The 20125-nt window shown below is 42.0% G+C and overlaps 1 protein-coding gene across 3 annotated transcripts; it reads left to right on the plus strand.

Moving 5' to 3' along the window:
* The first annotated feature begins 10834 nt into the window (after positions 1–10834).
* LOC120429031 (protein Gawky-like) lies at positions 10835–18370 on the plus strand. Of its 3 annotated transcripts, none has more exons than XM_039594168.2 (7): positions 10835–14760; positions 14822–15205; positions 15269–15783; positions 15839–15977; positions 16038–16508; positions 16570–16936; positions 17461–18370. In XM_039594168.2, the coding sequence occupies exons 1-7, from the start codon at positions 12496–12498 to the stop codon at positions 17601–17603; spliced, it is 4284 nt and encodes a 1427-aa protein (XP_039450102.1). In that variant the 5' UTR covers positions 10835–12495; the 3' UTR covers positions 17604–18370. The 3 variants fall into 3 exon arrangements, with proteins under 3 accessions (XP_039450102.1, XP_039450103.1, XP_039450101.1); XM_039594169.2 differs by having other exon boundaries at positions 10835–12159; positions 12546–14760; positions 15839–16508; XM_039594167.2 differs by having other exon boundaries at positions 15839–16508.
* The last annotated feature ends 1755 nt before the right edge of the window (positions 18371–20125 follow it).

Genomic DNA, 20125 nt, shown 5'->3' on the forward strand with positions numbered 1-20125 from the left:
ACATCCGACTGTTTATCCCGCATTTCCGGTTCCGCCATTCAACCTTAAATCAGCTGTTTCCAGCTTCCAGCTCTTCGTTCGTGCTCGAACTCAACCCGCTTCCCTCGGCTAAACGGCGAGGTCGTTTTGAATCAAATTTCACAATGAGCCCTAATGAATGAACTAAACTCCGCTCCGTGTGCTGTACCGTGCTCCAATTTGCTTGGCTCGGCGAAAAAAATGCGACCATTTACAGGTTTCCCCTCCCTCAACCCCCGCAAACCAGTTTAGATATTTCTCTAAAATGTAGGTTTTTTTTTTGTAAACAGACAACTAGTACGAGTGACTAGCTGCGTTGGTCTAGGTGTATTTGTATTACTGATGTGCAAGCGCAGATATTTTTTTCTATACGTACACAGCCAAGAATTCGCGTTGCACGAGATTGCATGAAGCAATGTTTATTTGTTTTGCTTCTGCGTGAGTATACCTAAGCAGATTGTGATTAAACTTTACATTTCTGTGTTAGATACTTAAATATTAATGTTGAGGTGAAAGGAAAGCATTTTTTGATAAAAAATACTTTATTTGTGATTAATATAATAAACTTCAATAATTTTTCGAAAAACATAATTCAAGATATCGCTTGTCAAGACATATAAATTGATAAGCTGGTGAAAAATCATTCAAATAAACAGTAAAAGTTGGTGTTTTGGAAACCGTATCAAAACTTACGAACGTTATAGTAGAATATCATGGAATTAAGACGATAGACGAACTTAAAAATATTCATTTTGTTGCTTACAGGGTTGCGTTTTTACTGATTCGTGTGTATGTGTGTGTGTGTGTGCGACTTAGTTTACACGTCATAGATGTGATTTAAAAGTGCGCTCGCGCGCGTTCACGTATGTGCATTAAGTGCATGCAATTTAGAGTTTACATGCCAGATTTTTTTTTTTTTTGCGATCAAGTTTTATGTTCGCTATCGGCTGCCCTACACACGATGTATCGTACAAGAAATGTAGGTACAACACATGCATGATAATTCATTTTCATAGCGATTTTCCATTTGCAAACAAATATCAACTATTATAGTCGTCGATCATTCGTGCGCAGATAGTTTTTTCGTGTTTGGAGAAATCGACAGCCCGGTGCGTGTATTTTAGCGAAACTGCGCAGTTTATAATGGTTTAAATCTGCGGCTAACCTCCAAAACTACGAGTCTATCACTAGCTCGCTAGCATGTTCATCACTGTAGAGTGGTATTTCACTTTTGCTTTTATGACACGCTGAAAATGTTCGTACTAGCTGCTATTATTTTTATTCACGTTAACACGAATTGTCATTTGACTAAATCTTGAACTATATTATTCCATACTCATTTTCTTATTCAGTTACAGCTGTTTACATAGTTTTCTTCTATTTTTTTAATTGTAGTTAACTCTAATCCAGGTTGTTATGTTGTGTATCAAACTAAACCTAGTCCCAATATATACACAACTGCCTTTGCTTATTCGTGTTTGTTTATTTTTTTTGCACTGTGCTACTTTTACATGGTGCACTTTACTGCCTGTACGAAATCTGATTTATTAGCACGCAAAACCCAGCTTGGGAATGATGGAAAGCTTCACATTAATCCACACGGTGATGAGAATAGATTTCTTTCTCACCTAACTAAGTAAATTGTGTATCCAATAGAGACATTATTACTCTCAAATACCACTTCCTTTTCGTGGTTTATACTTGAATTAACTAGCGTTGCTAAAAATATGTGATTCACATCAAGAATTTAATAACATTTCATAACATGATGCAATTAAGAAACGCATATGATGAGTCAACAGTATCAAGAAATATTCTTATTAGCAATTCTCTACACCCACAATTCAGAGTCGAGAGATTCGTTCTCTAAAAATTAATTGAGGCGCCCGTGCCAAAATCGAAAGAACAGTGCTAACACCATCAACACCAATGTGTTAGTAGTGGGATGACGTTGTCATTTTTACACCACGTTTTCCTTTTTACCTTCAACGACATCGACTACATTATCGACTTCATTTCGCTGAGCGAGATAACGAGATTTTTTGTAAATGAACCTCGAGGAAACAATACTCTTGCCCATCTCGAGCTGGGTTCCCTGTGTCCGTAAATGGACCAATATTCTCTCGGCATGATGCCATTATTCTCTCGGACGCGCGCTGCCCAGTTTTGGGTGTATTCTTCGTAATTTGATTTTTAAAGACATTTTTTTTATTGGAGTGAAATTTTTTAAAACCAAATAGGCTTTATGGAATCTTGCATTGGTTCTTCTATAAAATTCCGCAAGTTAATGTTGGAGCTTTGAACATCTTTAAAAAATATTCTTCTTGAGAAAGGATTTATATAATTTTGTATCTTTTGAAAAGTTCGAAATTGTGGTCATTAATAGGTTTTATAAATTAATAAAAATACGAAATATGTGATTACTATCGAATTGTTTTTGTTTTGAGACAACAACTGAGAGGGAGTGTACTGTTTTTAAGTTATACTGTTTATGTTATTTAAATCATCAATAAGATTTTTTTTCATAATTTTAATCATTTTAGTGAAAAATATATGAACGATTCACGAAATCTGTTAAGAGTGAAATAAAACTTAAAAAGGGCGTAATATTGAATGTTTGTCCTTTAAAAATGTTAGCCTTGCTACAAAAAAAATGAAAATATTATTTTCAAAAAGATCGGAAAATTGGACCATTAGTTGCTGAGGCATCGCGTTAGAAAATGGAGGGTTGTTTGGGTTAGACTAAGAAAACTTAAATTTTCCTAATTCTTTTTCTTTAAGCCGCTGTATCTCAGCAATCAGAGGTCCAATCTTCAATGTCTCTTGGACAATTTTATAGCAAATTCTTGGAACTTTTCAAAAAAATATTTTTTTCAGAAATGGTCACGCATCATGGTTACTATTTTTAAAAACCGAAAAATTGAAAATATTTCACTGAAATTAAACCTTCGGTGGGTATATCCTGAAAACGAGGCACTTTATCAAAAAATGTGTTAAGTACTTTTCAATTGCAAATTCAAATTCACATGAAAAAATGAGGCTAAAAAACGATGAAATTTCGATTTTTTTTTCAAAGGACATTATTTAAATGAAAATTCGGCGTCAAAATTTTTGAGCTAACTTCTCTATGGCTCAAAAGTTGCAGATTTGACCCCTAAAATATATAAAAAAAATCCCGACATAAAAAAAATACCAATTTTGGGAAATTAAGTTTTTTGTGAATAAAAAGTTATTTAAAAAATCGGTAAGATTTTTGTCCGAGTACCAATTTTTTCTGAATAGTCCTCATTAATACCTACAACTTTGCCCAAGGCCACTAGCGTGCCCAGATCCTCAAGGAAGGTGGGGCAACAATATGAGCGTTTTGAAAATTTCGTCGTTTATGGACACCCCCTTAGCAATTTTAGAACAAACTTCTAAGGATAGTGGGGCAACTGCCCCATTTTGCCCCACCCTGTGCACTCTAGTGAGGCTGGTACAAATTTTATTTGAAGTTTTTGTCCTACCCCCCCCCCCCCCTCCTCAAAGTTGGGCTGAAAAATCAGGGGGCAAAACATTTTTTTTTCAAAAAACTTCTAAATTTTAATGGAAATTTAAAAGCAATCAGCTGAATTTTTTTCAGAATGCATTCCCCTGCATTTAGAATCATTTTTAGCATGTTTGGGTTGATTTAAACATCCCTTGATTTTTTGAAAATTTTCGATGTTTAGAATCGCAAAAAGTTTTTTTTCGCTAAATTTTTTGTTTTCGTCAAATCTTACATTTTTTTAAAACTAATGATTGAAAAACAACTGAACTAGTGTAAAATGCATTTTAAAACACTTTTTCCTTGCAAATGTTGAAACTATGGCTTGTTATTTCAATCTTTATATTATTTTTATTTTTTTTTTGACCCCTACCCCTTGACCCCGGATAGAGCCGAGGGACAAAAACTTTGAAAAATATTTGTATCGGCCTAATAGAGCATTTTATTTATTCAAGTGCATGAGACATGTTTTCCTAATACTACATTTCAGATTTTGCAAAGAACCCCTGTCATCTCTCTGGTTAAACATTCGCCGACTGTTTCGGTTTCGACCTAACGGGTCTTACCAAAAGAGTACAACAGCAAAGTCACAGCCAGCCAGCATCGCGAATTAAAAAATCACCATCACTCTAAAAAATAATGGTATCAAACAACCCATCCAGCACTACTCCACCGTACACATCCACCATCCAATTCAGAACACCAGCCGAGAGTTCAGCCCTCTGTGCCAGCAGTGTTGGCTTAGCAGCTTGCGCGCGTCTAACGTTATTTACCACCCCCAACCCACCCATCACCACCCGCCCCCCAGAGGAGGGTGGTTGTTCGTCGTGTTTCATGTTGGTCAAAGCACCACTTTTTTTTGCGCACACCTTACCTTACGTAACAGTTTATTGAACCGTTTGTTTTTATTTTTCGCGCATTTCCTCGCGCCGGAGTTCACGCAGCAGCAAAAAGCTCTTTTTTTGCCTTACAGTGCCGGCGAAAAAGTGAGAGATTTAAATAATAATTCAATTCTTAATTTTATCAAGTTTTAATTTTGTTTTGCTGTTGGTTCAAACTAAGAAACATCAAATTTTCAACCGGATTTTTTTTCTAAACTTCTTCAAACTTTCAATCAGCACAGTAAGCTTTTAGACTCCTGGCCTGCGAACTATTTGAATAGTGGCTTTTTTCTGTGCGCGTTGGACTCTTTTCGGTTCCTTTTGCGCCGTGGCCATTCGCGTGTGTGCTAGTGCTTGTGGCCAACCATGCCAGCAATGACGTATTTGGGTTGTTCGCCAGCTTGCTTGCTTGATGTGCAGCTATGTTGGCGAAAAATGGCGAAGTTGTTTCAGCTTTAATAGAAATACCGGATCGTATTTCTATCATTAATGGATATAAAAAAAAAACAAAACAAAAAAAACAAAAAATCTCAAAATGGTAACTGTTTAATGAATAAATCCCAAAACAAACTGTTAATTTAGTGAGATAAAGTAGTATTTTTTGCAATTCCGTTGTTAAACTTTTTACTTTTCTTGTAGTTCTTGAATGACAAAACGACCTACTTTTCATTGAAAGAAAAAACAGTACTGAAAAGTACTTTTCAACATTCATTTGACTGTGGAAAGGTTCAACTGAGTTACCCGGACCAATATACTTCTTCTTAAGAAATAAAATGTTAAGATGATTTAGCCAAATCGTCCCATATGAGCATGTCGGCCTGTGTGGATCAATCGGACCGCGCACTGGACTCACAATCCAGAGTCGCCGGTTCGAATCCCGAGGCAGACGCAAAAATTCTAAGTGTTAATATAGGTATTCGGTGCCCTCTCCCCGTGCCATACCTTGACACTTAGGAGACCCGGGAGGCGGAGTCTTGTCGCAAAAAGAACGATACACGCCTGTGGATCCGTTGACGAAACTGCAAGGTTTAAGAGGGCCACATTATAAGGTGTTACGTCGATTCCGTTTTTTTTTCCCGTCCCATATGAGCATACGTGTATTGAACAGTTCTCATAAGAATCAAATCAAATCAAAATCAAATTATTCGCTCTACAGCATTGCCTTGGCGTTCTCGATTGCGAGATTTCTACTCGAAACTAGGTGTTCGAAGGCTTGATTGTTGTGGCAATTGCAAACCTCTTTTTACACCTAAGCTTCCATCCACCCCGGGATTCGAACTGACGACCGTTGGATTGTTAGTCCAACTGCCTACCAGCGACTCCACCGAGACAGGACCCAGGGAGACGACTCCTACACCTGGACTGAGCTAACGACCTAACCTTTTTAGGTTAGTCCGGGGCCGACATTTACTTCCCTTCCGACGGAAGGCGTGATCAGACAAATCTCGTCTCGAAAAATGCCACCGGGACCGTCTGGGATCTAACCCAGGCCGACTGGGTTCTCATAAGAATGAGCCAATTTATAGGATTTTTTTGATTTGCAAGAAACTTTGTGTGTACTTTTCAATGACCAAAGAAAACATATTGCAGCATGAGTTCGTTCATACAGTCTTCATACAATTTTGGCAGTTGCCATACAAAAAGGGTTTAAAATATTCAAAAATCTTTCTCTTGAAAAGGGTTCTGGTTCTAATCGATTTGGCGTAAATGTATGAAATTCTGTATCTTGAGAAGGGATTTTCTGATCTATTCGGTGTCTTCGGTAAAGTTGTTGTTTGAGATTAGAACTTTTCGGAAAAATAGGCACACGAAAAATCACGTTTTTTTATTTAAATTTTTATAACTAAAAATATAATTCTCAAAATACCTTTTTTTAATTATAATTTGGTGTATGTTGCTATAGAAAACCTGGCCAAAAAAATATTTAAAATCATTTTTTTAGCAAAATCGAATTTGCAATTGAAAAGTACTTTAAATTTTTGTTTTTATAAACTTAAGGTATAAATTATCGATTTCTTTTCGTTTTTTTGCATATTAAAATTACTTCTTGAAAGAAAGCACCACTGAAAAAAAGCTAAGAAAATTTCCTACAATTTTCTCTCTGGAACTCAAAAAATTCAAGCAATTATGTAGTTTCTGAGATACAGCCTCACAATAAATTCGAATCGATGAAATGTTTTATAAGTGCCACCTAATAAACCTGTAATTTTCAAATTGCGAAATCTCGGAAACTGTTGGTCCGATTTTCAAGGTTTAAAATGTTTGGGAAATTTTCTGTTCTTTTCATTGAAAATGACTTTTTTTTAATCAAGCTTTTTTTTGTTATTTTTTTAATTATTCATATGCATAAACAAGAGTTAGAAAAAGTTTTGTTCACCCCAAAATATTTTTTTTAGATTCTACTAAATATTTTTTAATATCTTGAAAGATACGTGTTTACTAATAATAATAAGCAAAAATTTAAAATTTCTGAACTAAGCTATAAAATGAAATCGTAAATGCAATTTCAAATGGATGACAATTGATATTTTATGAAGCACAAATTTAAAATTTAAAATCAATATCTTTTACTATACAAAATTGTTCGGTAACTGGGCATTGTTTAACTGGGCTGTACTGCTCATGTTCGCATAAATGTCCCATATGCAAAAACAGCAAGCTGAGAAAAACGCATTTGAAGTTTGTCCCATACATAAGGCTACGTGTTAAGTTTTCGCGAAAAAAAGTGGATTTCCTCCTGATTTCTAGAGCAAAGTACTGGATGTTATAGGCTCGTTTGAAAAAGCACACAATTTTGAACCAAACTGCATCAATAACTCGAAATCGATGAAAATGCATATGGGACATTTATGCGATCAGGGGCAGTGTAGCCCACTTAAAAAGCAGATAAACGACAAAAACATAAACAAACCAAAATGGCCAAGGGGTTAATCGATGTAAAAATCAAGAGTAATAATAAAAAAAGTTTTTCAGTATTTGTGAATTTTCAAGTAACAATTAAGGAGCATGAATAATAAGCTCTGGACACAAATTAAACTAACCTTTATTTTTTTTTTATTTAAAAAAATATGATGCATGGTTCCCTCGGCATTTTTTGTTCTGCCCTAAGAGCAGCATTCGGTATCTGGGCGACGTTCTCAGCCCAAAAAAAAAAAAGGAAAATTACAATTTATCACTGCGTACGGCTCTGCGCTATAGTTCATCAATTATTGAACATTCCTATACGTTTTGATTTTTTTAAGTCATATTTAATCTCCATTTTGATTTTTAATTCTGTAATTCTGTAATTTCGGAATACATTCGTCCGGCTTCAGCTGAAGATTCATGCTGGCCCATGTTGCATGTTCGAGTGTAGACCTACGGAAACCCTTGCCGCGAAAAGGTGAGTGAACCAGTACACGAGCCACCTACGACATAATTCCTCGGGCGGCCCAGGTCAACTCGAAGTTACCCCAGGCACCCCCAGTGCAGGACACATTGGGGGTAGAAAGCGGATAGAATAAGCAAAGATCAAAGCAGGCCGCGAGGCATACTTTTAAAGTGGTATCTGCAAAGAAATTTGTATTAACAAAAGGGTCAAAAATAAATAGGCGATACTAATTAATACTTCCCTGCGACCTTGGAGGTCTCTCGGTGTAGCCGTGGACACCAAGCTTGGTAGCAATCCTCGTCAGTCGGTGTGGTATTGATCACAGCTGGTGTCAATTTGTCCTGCAGCTGTGTAGCAAGTCAGATGCTCGCTCATTCGGTTTGAAACGAGAAGAACAAAAGAGAACACAAGAAAACATTAGATTCTGATAGTGAGTTTTACACAGATATAAAGTGTAATATAATATTAAATATATTTATAATAATATTTTCACTTTATGATTATTTATTGACACTTTATTTATTTGCTTTCACTGTCACTTTCACTATTTCTTCGGGTCGTCTAATTTTCGTCGTGCTCTCGTACTTGAAGAATTCCGCATAACTAATCATTGCTGGTTAGAAGATTCATGTCGAACATGTTACAAACTAACACAACAGTGACACAGAAACAGAACTTCACAAGCACGGACATTTTTACACGACCTCCCAGTGAATTAATACCGAGCTTTAACTATTTTTTTGTACAACTATTACCTAAAATGTCCAAAGCAGCTCAGTAAAACTCACTGGGAGCGTTCCACAATTTAGCCCCATCCGGGGGGAGCTTATCCCTTTGTACCCTCGTGTTTGTTTCCTTTGAACAGTAGTCTAGGTAGTCCAAGAAGGTTCAGCACAAGTTTGAATCGAAAGCAATTGCAGGGGTAGGCGTGGCTGAATGGTTACGCTGTTCGCTTTGTAAGCGGAAGGTTCTGGGTTCGATTCCCATCTACCCCTATCGAGAAATTATGGAAAGAAGGATTAATTCTGAACACTTAAATATGAACGAAAAATTCATTAGCTCGCGGCGGGGTTCGATCCCCCGTCCTTTGGGTCAGCAGACAAAAATGCTAACCACCAGACCATCGAGGCTTAGTTGTCTAGAAGGATTAAGAATGCTATAAGAATCCAAGAAACTTGATTGGAATCTGTGTGAACCTAAGAACAGGAAAATGCAATATTGAATGCAAGTTGAATTCAAGGACACTGGTTGCATAATTGTTAGGCGAATATTGAACTTTCAACACGACCAGAATTCACCACAAAAAAAGCTTGGTGAACCGAATTGGAAAGCTTCCAAAAATGAATCCAAGAACATACGAAGAATTAAGGACTATAAATAGATTTGACCGGCCGCATCACTTACCACAGTGAATCCTGGCTTCACACCCATCTTACTAACACCCTCAAACCTCACGTGATACTTTGTCGAAGACGCAGCTGATTTAGCGGTCTTCATCACTCAAGTATCGGACTAAAATTCCTATCCACTTCCCCCGTGTCTTACCACTGGTCGTGGCCGGCGCTGTGATTGGCTAGCATGATAGGGACATTTGAAAGTTGCGAAGTGGTGATGATTGGTTCCTACTCTTCATCTGTGGTCCACGGAGCAATTCTTGGAGGTCCTGGTCAATAACAGAGTAGCAACTACGGGTAGACACCAATGCTATGCTATGCTATGCTAGTTTGAATCGAAAGCAATTGCTTGAACAGCTGAACGGATCAAACTATTGCTTCCCTTGCTGAACTAACTATGCTACTGTTACTAAGGAAACAAAAGGATAAAACATCATGATTTGATGTTCTAACAGGTACGTTCAACTAGCCAGCTGCGAGACCCATCAGCCCGGCCGGGAACCAGTCCATATCTGTCGAGTACAGCATACGGTGTGGTTCACAAAATATCAAATACAGCAAACACAACACTAAGGCTATACATATGGACTGGCGGGATGGAAGCACGTGGACACCTCCCCCCAATCTCCATTTTGATTTTTAATTGCTAAAAAATAATCAATTGAAATCAGAAGCAAATTATAAGACCCAATCTCACCCCTCAGACCCAATGTCACCCCTGATAACGGTACTTTATTGTGCCAAAATGTTAATGGTAGTTAAGACTTTTTTAATATCATAATAAGTATGGTGAATAGTGAATATTTTAGTGTATTTTGAAGATAATCTGTGTGATTCTACTACTTTTTCATTAAATAGATTGCGTTAGGATTGGCAAAACCAGTTTTAAAGCAAAATCCGAAGATACTATTCTGCCACGTAGTGCCTGATAGTGCCTGATTGCCATGTCTTCTGATCTAGACAGAATTAAAGCTCAAATACATAAAAAGGATAACAAATTAGTCCATGAATTGAGAATGACGAAACAATGAAGAATAACATTCAATCACCTAAATTGGAAAAAGTATTAAACGGTTCACATCAACTTGAGTCTGGTGCACCAAGACTTTCATACGAACATTATATTACTTTTCGAACTATCGATATAATTTCTTGTTCATCCACTGAAGTATTGTCTACATAGAGATGATTTTAAACAAAGTTAAATAATTTTCACTATAATACTATTTCAGTTTCGAATCCGTAAACACAACAATTTGGATAGAAAAAGACAATATCTTGCCGTAAATTAAAACTTCCAATAAAATTGGAACCCCTGAACAGCCTCAACAGTACTAACCCCATTATCTATACTTTATCTCCTCCCTCTCATCACTGCAGGTTGCATTTTCCTACCCAGAGAAAAGCCTCAACGTTCCCACGCGACGCTACTGAAAGCTATCGTGTCACGGAAGCAGCACCAGTTTGCCGTCGTTTGTTATCATCTGTTTTATCTGTGATATTATTAATCGATTCATTTCGGCGTAACGAGCGTATCCTTCCGGGGGATTCCGAGTCCGTCCTTGAAGGTAATCTCGATTCGAACGGGATTTCTGACTTGAGGAACTAATGTGGCTTTTTTTTTCTTCTCTGAACCTTCACAGGCTAAAGGTGCTGATTCCCCCTGGCCAATGAAAAACACAAAGTGAAGGATTGGGAAAAGTTTCGCCAAACCCAGATGAACATTAGAACCGGCAAGGAAGACCGCAAGTGCGAATCTGTAGTGACAGTGTTGGGCGAGTGTGTGAGAAGGGGAAACCAATTGGAGGAGCAGTGCTCAAAGACTTTATCGTGCGAGATAGCGCACCAAAACCACTAAACATAAATTGTGCCAGCAAAACAAGTCCTCTTCCACGTGTGTGACTGAACAAAAAAAAAAGAAGCTGCTAGAATCGAACACTGCACTGTTAGAACGAGCAAAACTACAATCACAATTTTCGACGGACATGGAATGCAATAATATCTACTGAAATATTTAAATTCAAATACGAGCGCAAATTTTTGTGAGAAACAAAGCAACAACACAAAATTTTATCCTATAAGCAAATGATAATATGATCTATCCCACGTGAAAGTTTACATTGAAGAAAAAGAAGAACAACTAAAAGTGCACATATACCCAGAATCTTAACTTGCCCTAGCGGCAAACCAGCAAACATTTTAAACAGTCATTTCTTGTTAGCAAGTAAAGAAAATCACTAAACAAAGTATCTGTGAGTAAGAAAAAAATCAATTCAAAGCAAAATTCACACGTAATCTGTCGTGCGTAATTTGAAAACGAGCCTACACATTAACTGAAACTCAACTCGCTGTGACCGCCGCTGTGACGGCAAACAGCAAAAACAGTACAGTAAGTGAGTGTTATCAACGTTCTGTCTGCTTTTATCTGTGGTTTAAGTGTAATCTCAAGAAGCTGAATCGACCTACGAACGAAAAGTGAAGTAACAAGCAACACGCTAATGATAACAATAATTTTAACAACAACATCAAAAACAGTGACTCTGACGATATCAGAACAATTAAAAAAAATCATAACTGTGTTCCACGAAGAGAAAGAAGAAGACGGAGACGAATAAGACAACAAACAAAAAATTAAAGCTTTAGTAAAAAGTGGTTAGAACAAACTCGAAGAGACTTAACCAGTAGATTACCGTGTGGCGTGAACGAAGAGGGGTTCTCACCTGCTTCGCAGCCGCATCTATCGGAAAAGACTGTTCAGAGAGAGAGACAATTTTACAACAAGTGAATAGATTAATCAGAAAAAAAAACTCTAGTGAAATACTAAGCGTGCTGCAACGTGAAGAAGCTGAACTGTTCCTAGTATCGAGCATTCCAAATAACAAAAGTATCTAGCATCAAACCAACACAAACAAAAAAGAACAAACGGGTGCATCTGCTGCAAAGATCTGGCCAAACTGCCAACCAACCATCGTAAGTGGAAAAAGGGGTAGGAAGAGACCAGTGAATACTGCAAGAACACAAGATATTCAACGTTACTCAAAATATCCGACACAAACAAGTCTGAATACGCTTTTACGAAAAACAAAAAAAACTTTAGTGAGTACGCGAGTGAGTGAGGGTGAGAAGCATGAACCGGTTTTAAGGAACGGTCTCCAGAACATTATCATGGGTGCAATAACAAACGCGATCGCCACAGATCGTGAGTCGCGTTAGACGATTGTCGCTTGCAAGGACGAGCAAGCTAACAACAACAACAACAGCCATAACGTGAAGAAAGTGAATAATAATAATGATTACACTGTGAATATGATATGTGATTTTATTGATTACCTGATTAAATTTAACGTTAATCGTAGCGTAAGTGTAGTGAAGATGGATTTGCTGCCACTCCAGCAACAGCACACCACAAATGACCAAATTGTAGTTGATAAGGCCAAACCGTACTACGAGTCAGCAGACGAAACCGCGACGAAGCCAGTCACATCAAACGGAAGTTACACATCATTCGAGGAGCTTTTGAGACTAACTGAGCGTCAGCGTGCCATGGAGGCCACCGGGATGGATCTGTCCCGCTGTCTGCGTCTCCGTGGCGGTGGCGAAAGTTCACTGAACAATGGAACCAGTGCATGGGGTTCACCACCGGCAACTGCTGGAACAGCTTCCTGGGGTGCTCCACAGCAGCAGGGAGGCTGGGGAAACGCCGGACCAAACACGAACCAACGGCCAGACCTGGGAAAACCGATGCAACCACCGCAAGGTGGCAACGGAGGACCACTGGTTGGTCCGAACAATAGTGGCTCCAACAGCTGGAACCAGGTGGTCAAACCGCCACTCCAGCCACCACCCCAACAACAGCCACCAATGCAGCCAAATCAACCGGGACCACCCGGAGGCAACCCGGGAAACAACTCAAACCAATCACCCTCGGTCAACCAACAACAACCACCACCTCAACCAGCCCCAGGCGTCAACCCACAACCCGGTGTACCGACCCAGACATCTTCCGCCAAGCTGGAACATCTCAACTCGATGCGTGAAGCACTGTTCGCCGTTGACGGCTGGGGATGTCAGCACGTCAACCAGGACACCCAGTGGGATGTGCCAGCTTCACCGGAACCGGCCAAAGATGCGATCAAACAGATCATCAACAACGGAACGGAACTGTGGGAAACGAACCTGCGCAACGGTGGTCAACCATCGCAACAACCAACACAGAAGGTTCCGTGGTGCCCGCAAGGTAACCACGGCGGCACCTGGGGCGTAGACGATGACAACAATCCGGAAAATAACAGCGTTTGGGCTGGTGGTGCCGGCGGAGGTGCCGGAGCTGCCACTTTGCCCCCGGGAGGAGGTGGTGGTGGCAACGGAAACCCTCCGGTTGCAGGACAACCCAACTGGAACCAGAACAGTGGCGGCGCCATGTGGCCTCCAAATGTGGCTAACGCTCCACCCAAAAAGGAACCGGAATGGACGGGAAATGTCGGAGTGGCCGGTGCCGGTGGAAACAACTGGGAAAACCGTGGAGCCGTAGCTCCACCTCCACCACCTCACATCCCTGCTCCTCCGTTGGACATGGGCAACGTAGACATGCGCAGCATGCGTCCACCGGGCAGCATCGAACCAAACCGCGAATTCCGTGGAGATCCACGTGGAATCTCCGGTCGCTTGAACGGAAACTCGTCCGGTATGTGGGAACAGCACCCGATGCCAAACACTCCACTCAACAAGATGCCGCCGCAAGCCCCACTGCTGAACGCTACCGGAAATCAGTGGCCCGTTGGAGCCGGCGGACCACAGAACATTCCACCTACTAAGCCACAACCCGGATGGGACGAAGCATCGCCACCGGCAAACCGTCGGAACATTTCCAACATGGACGAAGGCAGCTCCTTGTGGGGAGCCCCGGCCAATATGAACCGACCCAACGGTCCGGATGCGATGGTTCGCAACGGTAGAAACCCACTCGGAGGAAACTCCGGTCCCATTGGACCGGGTGGCCTTGGAGGTCCAAGATTGGGAGGACCAGGAAATCAAATGAAGTCCGACAACATGTGGGGACACGGTGGACCGGGCTCGATCCGTAATGGCTCGTGGGGAGACGACGGCAACGTCGGAAACTGGGAAGAAAAGGGCCCCGGACCGCAGGGTGGCGTCGGCGGTGGCTCCACTTGGAACGAAGGAAATCCGGCGACTTGGAACAACAACAAGAAACCTATGGTCGGTGGTGGCAACGTTTGGCCCGAGACTTCGGACCTGATCGGAGGAGAATGGGGCGCTGGCGTAGGTAAACCACCGAACAAGCACAACCCGCAGGACATCATTCGTAGTAGCAAGCAGTTCCGTATCCTGTACGAAATGGGCTTCAAGAAGGAGGACATTGAACAGGCTTTACGTACGGCGAACATGAGTTTGGAGGAGGCGATGGAAATGCTGCAGACCCAGCGTAACAATGGAAACAACATGGCCGACTGGAGACGCCACGATGATCACCCGGGTGGTGGTTTCGAGCCACCGTTCTCCGGAGGACGTTTCCCAGGTGGTGGAAACGGACCGTCGCTACCGTTCCCTCAGGTGAGTTTAAGCTTTTGCATCTACGTTTAATTTATTAACACCTAATTTATCCTAATCAAAGAATCCGAACGGACCCAACAACAACAACATGCCCGGCGGCATGGGAGGTGGTGGCGGCGGTGGCGGTAATCCGAACCTGGCTGGTCTGAACAGCCTGAGCAAGGCGAACCTGCAAAGCTACCTGAACCAGGCGCCACCATCCGGGCCGGGTGGTCCGTTCAACCAGGGAGGACCGAACGGAATGGGCGGAGCTGGCGGTGCCGGATCTGGTGGAGGTCTCGGAGGGCAAAACTCCTCCGCTCAACCGTCCACACAGCAGTTGCGCATGCTGGTGCAGCAGATCCAGATGGCGGTTCAGGCGGGTTACCTGAACCACCAGATTCTGAACCAACCGCTGGCACCGCAAACGTTGTTCCTGCTGAACCAGTTGTTGAATAATATTAAGGTTGGTAGATTTACGGACAAGCACGAGGAACTCATACTAAAACATACAACCCTTTTCATGCAGCAACTTCAAGTCACTCAAAACAGCCTGCAGCGCGGAGGTGCCGGTGGCAACGCCCAGATGTCGATGATTCCCAAGATCAAGCAGCAGATTGCTGGGTTGCAGAACCAGATCGCCACCCAGCAGGCCATCTACGTGAAGCAGCAACAACAGCAGCAGCAGCAACAGCAGTCGGGAGGTTCCTCGAACGTCGGCGGTCACCTCGGTGGTAACTTCCACCGAGAGCAGAACGATTTGACCACGCTCCAGAACAGTCTCTCGGAGATGGGTCTGGGCGGTAAGGATCCGAGTGGACCGTATCATCATGGCCCCGGTGGTGGAGGGGCTGGCAATTCGGGTGGGGGATCTGGTCCCACGAGCCAGCAGTCTCGGCTGAATCAGTGGAAGTTGCCGGCGATGGACAAGGACAGTTCGCACGATTTGACGGATTTCTCGCGCGCTCCGGGAACCACTGCCAAGTCATCGCTGGCTGCGCCAGGTTCGGGCATGCCCGGATTGGGTGGATTGCAAGGGGATAAGTAAGTTTTGATTGATTGCAAGGTGGTTTGAATTCTCATTTGTGTTGTTTTATAGTACTTGGTCCACGGGCCGTGGTAGCATTGGCGATGGTTGGCCAGATTCCTCAGCGGATGTTGGCAGTAAGGATTGGCCATCCAACCAGGACAGCTTCACCGATTTGGTTCCTGAATTTGAACCAGGAAAGCCGTGGAAGGTAGGCTTTTCACCAGTAATACAAGCCGAAGGTCGATCAAAAACTTCTTTAATTTTGCAGGGAAATCAAATGAAGATCGAGGAAGATCCGACCATTACACCCGGAAGCATTGCCCGCAGTCCGATCGCTTCCATCTCGATCGCCAAGGATTCGGATCTGTTTGCAGGAAGCAGCAAACCCTCGCCGACGGACTCGATCAGTCTGTCGTCGTCGACCTGGAGTTTCAATCCGAACAACAACTTCACCAGTTCCATTTCCAAGCTGGCGGAGAACAAGAATACCTGGTCCGACAGTGGCACCTCTGACCTGTGGGGATCCGGCTTGGGTGGTGGCGGCGGCGGTGGAGCAGGTGCAGCTGGTAAGGCTCCACGTGGTCCACCACCGGGTTTGTCCGCCGGAAAGAATCCCGGCGGCGGCGGCGGTTTTGGATCAAACGGATGGAACCAACGTCCGGGTCCGACCGGTGGCAACTGGGCCGGAGGACCGGCATGGTACTCCACGTGGGTTCTGCTGAAGAACTTGACTGCACAGGTGGGAATTAGGGATTTTGGTGGAGAAGGAACAGCGATCTTCAATTCGATTTCTCTTTCAGATCGACGGTTCGACCTTACGCACGCTGTGCATGCAGCACGGTCCGGTCCAGAACTTCCACCTGTACTTGAACCACGGTATCGCCTTGTGCAAGTACCTGTCCCGCGAGGAGGCTAACAAAGCCCAACAGGCCCTGAACAACTGCGTGCTGGGCAACACGACCATCTGTGCCGAATCGCCACTGGCCAGCGAGGTGCAGACCATTTTGCAGCACTTGGGCATCCCGGGAGGGGCGAACAATAACAACATCAACAACAATAACAACGGCAACATCAACGTTGGCTCGGCCGGACTGGGGAACAACAACAATAACAACGCACAACCGTGGCGTTCGAGTGGATCTCAGCAGGCGAACATTCGCTCGGCAGGTAAGACTTGGGATGAGTTATTTGAATATTGTTTTTTTTGCAAGCAGTGTCAAAATCAAACTTTTCGGCACTCTCAGCAAACGTCAAATCAGTACAAATTTGCTGCCGGATCTTTTCCGGAAGGGATCCGGCAACGAACTTGTATGTTTAGAATCTTCACTCCGGTCAACACGTCCACTCCATGCTACAATCCAATCTCAACTGCCGTTTGACATTTACTCTCTCGCTCCGGTCCGTCTGACCCGTCTGACAGATCTCTCCGCTTACACTCTGAACTTATTTACTCATTTTATGTGTAGGTGCTACTCTTGGAATAACTCACGATCATGACTCAACAGTATGGTTTGACGTTTGAGGTTGGAGTCGGAAAAATGAAAAACAAATCACTTCTCAAATTAACTAAAGTCTATCGTTGTTATAAAAAACTTGCTTTGACATTTAGTGTCGATCCAACAAAAATCTTGTTTTTTAAATCAGCAAATTTTGTTGTTGTAATTTCAAAAAAAATATCTCAACACTTCCAGCGGACACCTGGGGCTCCGGCTGGCCCTCATCCGGCGCTGGCGCCAACCTGTGGACCCCGCTGGACGGGCCGACCGAGCGCGGCACGCCATCCAACCTGAACTCGTTCCTGCCGGAGAATCTGCTCGGCGGTGAGCTGAACTGAGTGACGACCACCGGCAAGTTTGGAGCAGCGACCACCAAGTGAGTCAAACAAAACAAAAAATCGTGAATATCATCATCGTGAAATTAAAACCGTACTATGAGCGCTGATTTAACAAGTTTTTAGTGTAAGAGCATGGCGTTGCGCTGGAGCAGCAGCAGCGGAAACAATTCAAAAAGCAACAACAAACAAACACAAATACACCCACACACAGGTCTTAACTCAAACGTGTACAATATCAGGAATAGTGTTTGTACAACAGCGATGCGAAAGAAATGATATTTTGTACAATTTTATGTTTTGCTATTGGAAACACACGAAAACAAAGTTTTTTAGGGGTAGTATTGTGTAATGTTTAGCAGTGATGTAGCGGTTAAGACTTTATTACCTGACCTTATTTTTGTTAGATTTTTTTTATGTTTTATATGCGCGTATTTAAAGTTTCACTTTACTAAAATGAATTCCGCTCGATTGTGCGGGGATGTAGCGCGTACAGTCGAGTTTGCTTTAATACAAACGAACGCAACACGTACACACTCATGAAGGAACACCGATAATTGCAATGATAGATTTGTTATGTTTTCTTTTTTGTATTATTTAAATACCTGGCACCATCGCATTTACTCGCATAAAAAAACTCAAAACAAAACAAGAAACTTGATGAATATTTGATATGAAAGCACAGGGAATCAATAACAGCGATCTCACAAAGTAAGGGGCCAATCAAAAGAGAGAAAAAACAACAACTTATTGGTCTTTCCTAAATAGAGGTGGAAAGACCAGCAAACCAAAACCTAAAATCAAGCGAATGTGCATCATTTTCTGCGTGAATCGACGCGGGAATACGATTTGTGGTTGTGATTTATTTTTCGCGCGTGAGAGAGGAACTTGAGTTCCAAGCGCAAATCCAGTTAGCCAAATCTTTAAACTGGGATTTAGAGAGAGAGAGAGCGGTTTTGCGCGAAGCCAAATAACGCTACAAAGTGTACCCTCTTTAGTGTACCAGCCCTGAACACGTTTACACTTCCACACGCTAAAATTTTTCAGTTCAAATACATATCAAACTGTAACAAAAACAAAACAAAGGTTGGGAGAGCGAGAGAGGAATTACTCCTGCCTGCCTCTCACCACTACCATTTCCCACGCTCTAATTGTACTAGAAGTGTAAGTGTAATTTAAGGATTGACTTGTTTCACTCTTGGATATTTATTATCTTTGTTTGTTATCACGTAAGCATGTTTTGTTACTTTCCTTTTAACCTTAAAGTTACAGATGCATTCCACTGAAGCTTGGTTTTGTTTCACATTATTACGAACGATGCAAATGGAGATGGAAAGAGAGTCGCGTGAATTTGCATTCAAATAGCTACTTACTAATACATATATAAATGATGAAAATCCTAAAGCAATATACTATAATAAATATGCAAGAGACAAAATACACGTATGGAAAATTAATGTTAAGCTTTAGATTACAACGGACAAAATGTTATTTATTTTTCTAATAACGACACAGACATACACAAAAAGAAACGAGAAATCATTGGCCAAATATGTGATAAAGCGCTTGGTTGAAAACCAAACACTCAAACAAACAGCCTTTAGTGTTTAAATATATTGGGACAAGAGATGGAAGCGTGTGCAGCATTGTTTTCGTTTGTTTTTACCTCTCTCTTTACATCTACATGATATAGAAGTGACTAATCGAAGCATTAATTTTTACAATCTTTCTCAATATATTTCAAATAAAAATGGGTAATGATAAGATGCAAAAGTTGCGGCTAGAATTAAGCGTACACATACACGGATAGAAATCCGGTCCGCAATACCGAAACCGAATTGCGTTGAAATCGAAAACATCGCTTGTTTTCGATTTCGTTTGCAATGTTTTCAAAAACGACAACATTTTCATCGCATTCGAAAACATTTTGTTTCGAAAACGCCCCCCGCTTTTCTCAAATTTTCTGAAGCGTAACAACTGTCAAACGCAACCAAAACCGCAACCACACGGACGAGTGCGACGGTTTGTTTATGTTTAGTTTTTTTTTGTTTTGTGGCCAAAAAGGAGGAGGAGAAGTTTTAGAATTGGTTGTGGCAAGGCGAAGGAAGAGTTAGAACCGTTTGAATCCAATCCAGGAAGGCGGATTCAAGATTGTTTTCACTTTCCGGCAATCGGATTGTTGTAACACATTTCTGATGCCAAGATATGTGTGCCCAAAGCTCATCGCATCGCCATCTACGAGGAAGGATTTCTACGCCCAGAAACACTCAGAGCTGGAGCAGATTCCGAACAGGCACGTCATCAAGACGATGCAGTCGCTAATTCGTAGAACTTTGTCAAAAAGCAGTTTCCTGGCGTCCCTACTTCTGGTATTTGCTCTCGTACCTGCACCTACTCCCGGAGATTGATCCGTCGATGCTGACTCGGACCGGAGACGGAACGGGCCGGACCCGCACCGCGCCCGTGTTACGGTGGTCCCGGAGGACCCCGCAGTAATCGCGATGACCGCAAGGGAGGCCACGGCA

This window comes from Culex pipiens, chromosome 2 (genome assembly GCF_016801865.2).
Source record: "Culex pipiens pallens isolate TS chromosome 2, TS_CPP_V2, whole genome shotgun sequence".
Lineage (NCBI taxonomy): Eukaryota > Metazoa > Arthropoda > Insecta > Diptera > Culicidae > Culex > Culex pipiens.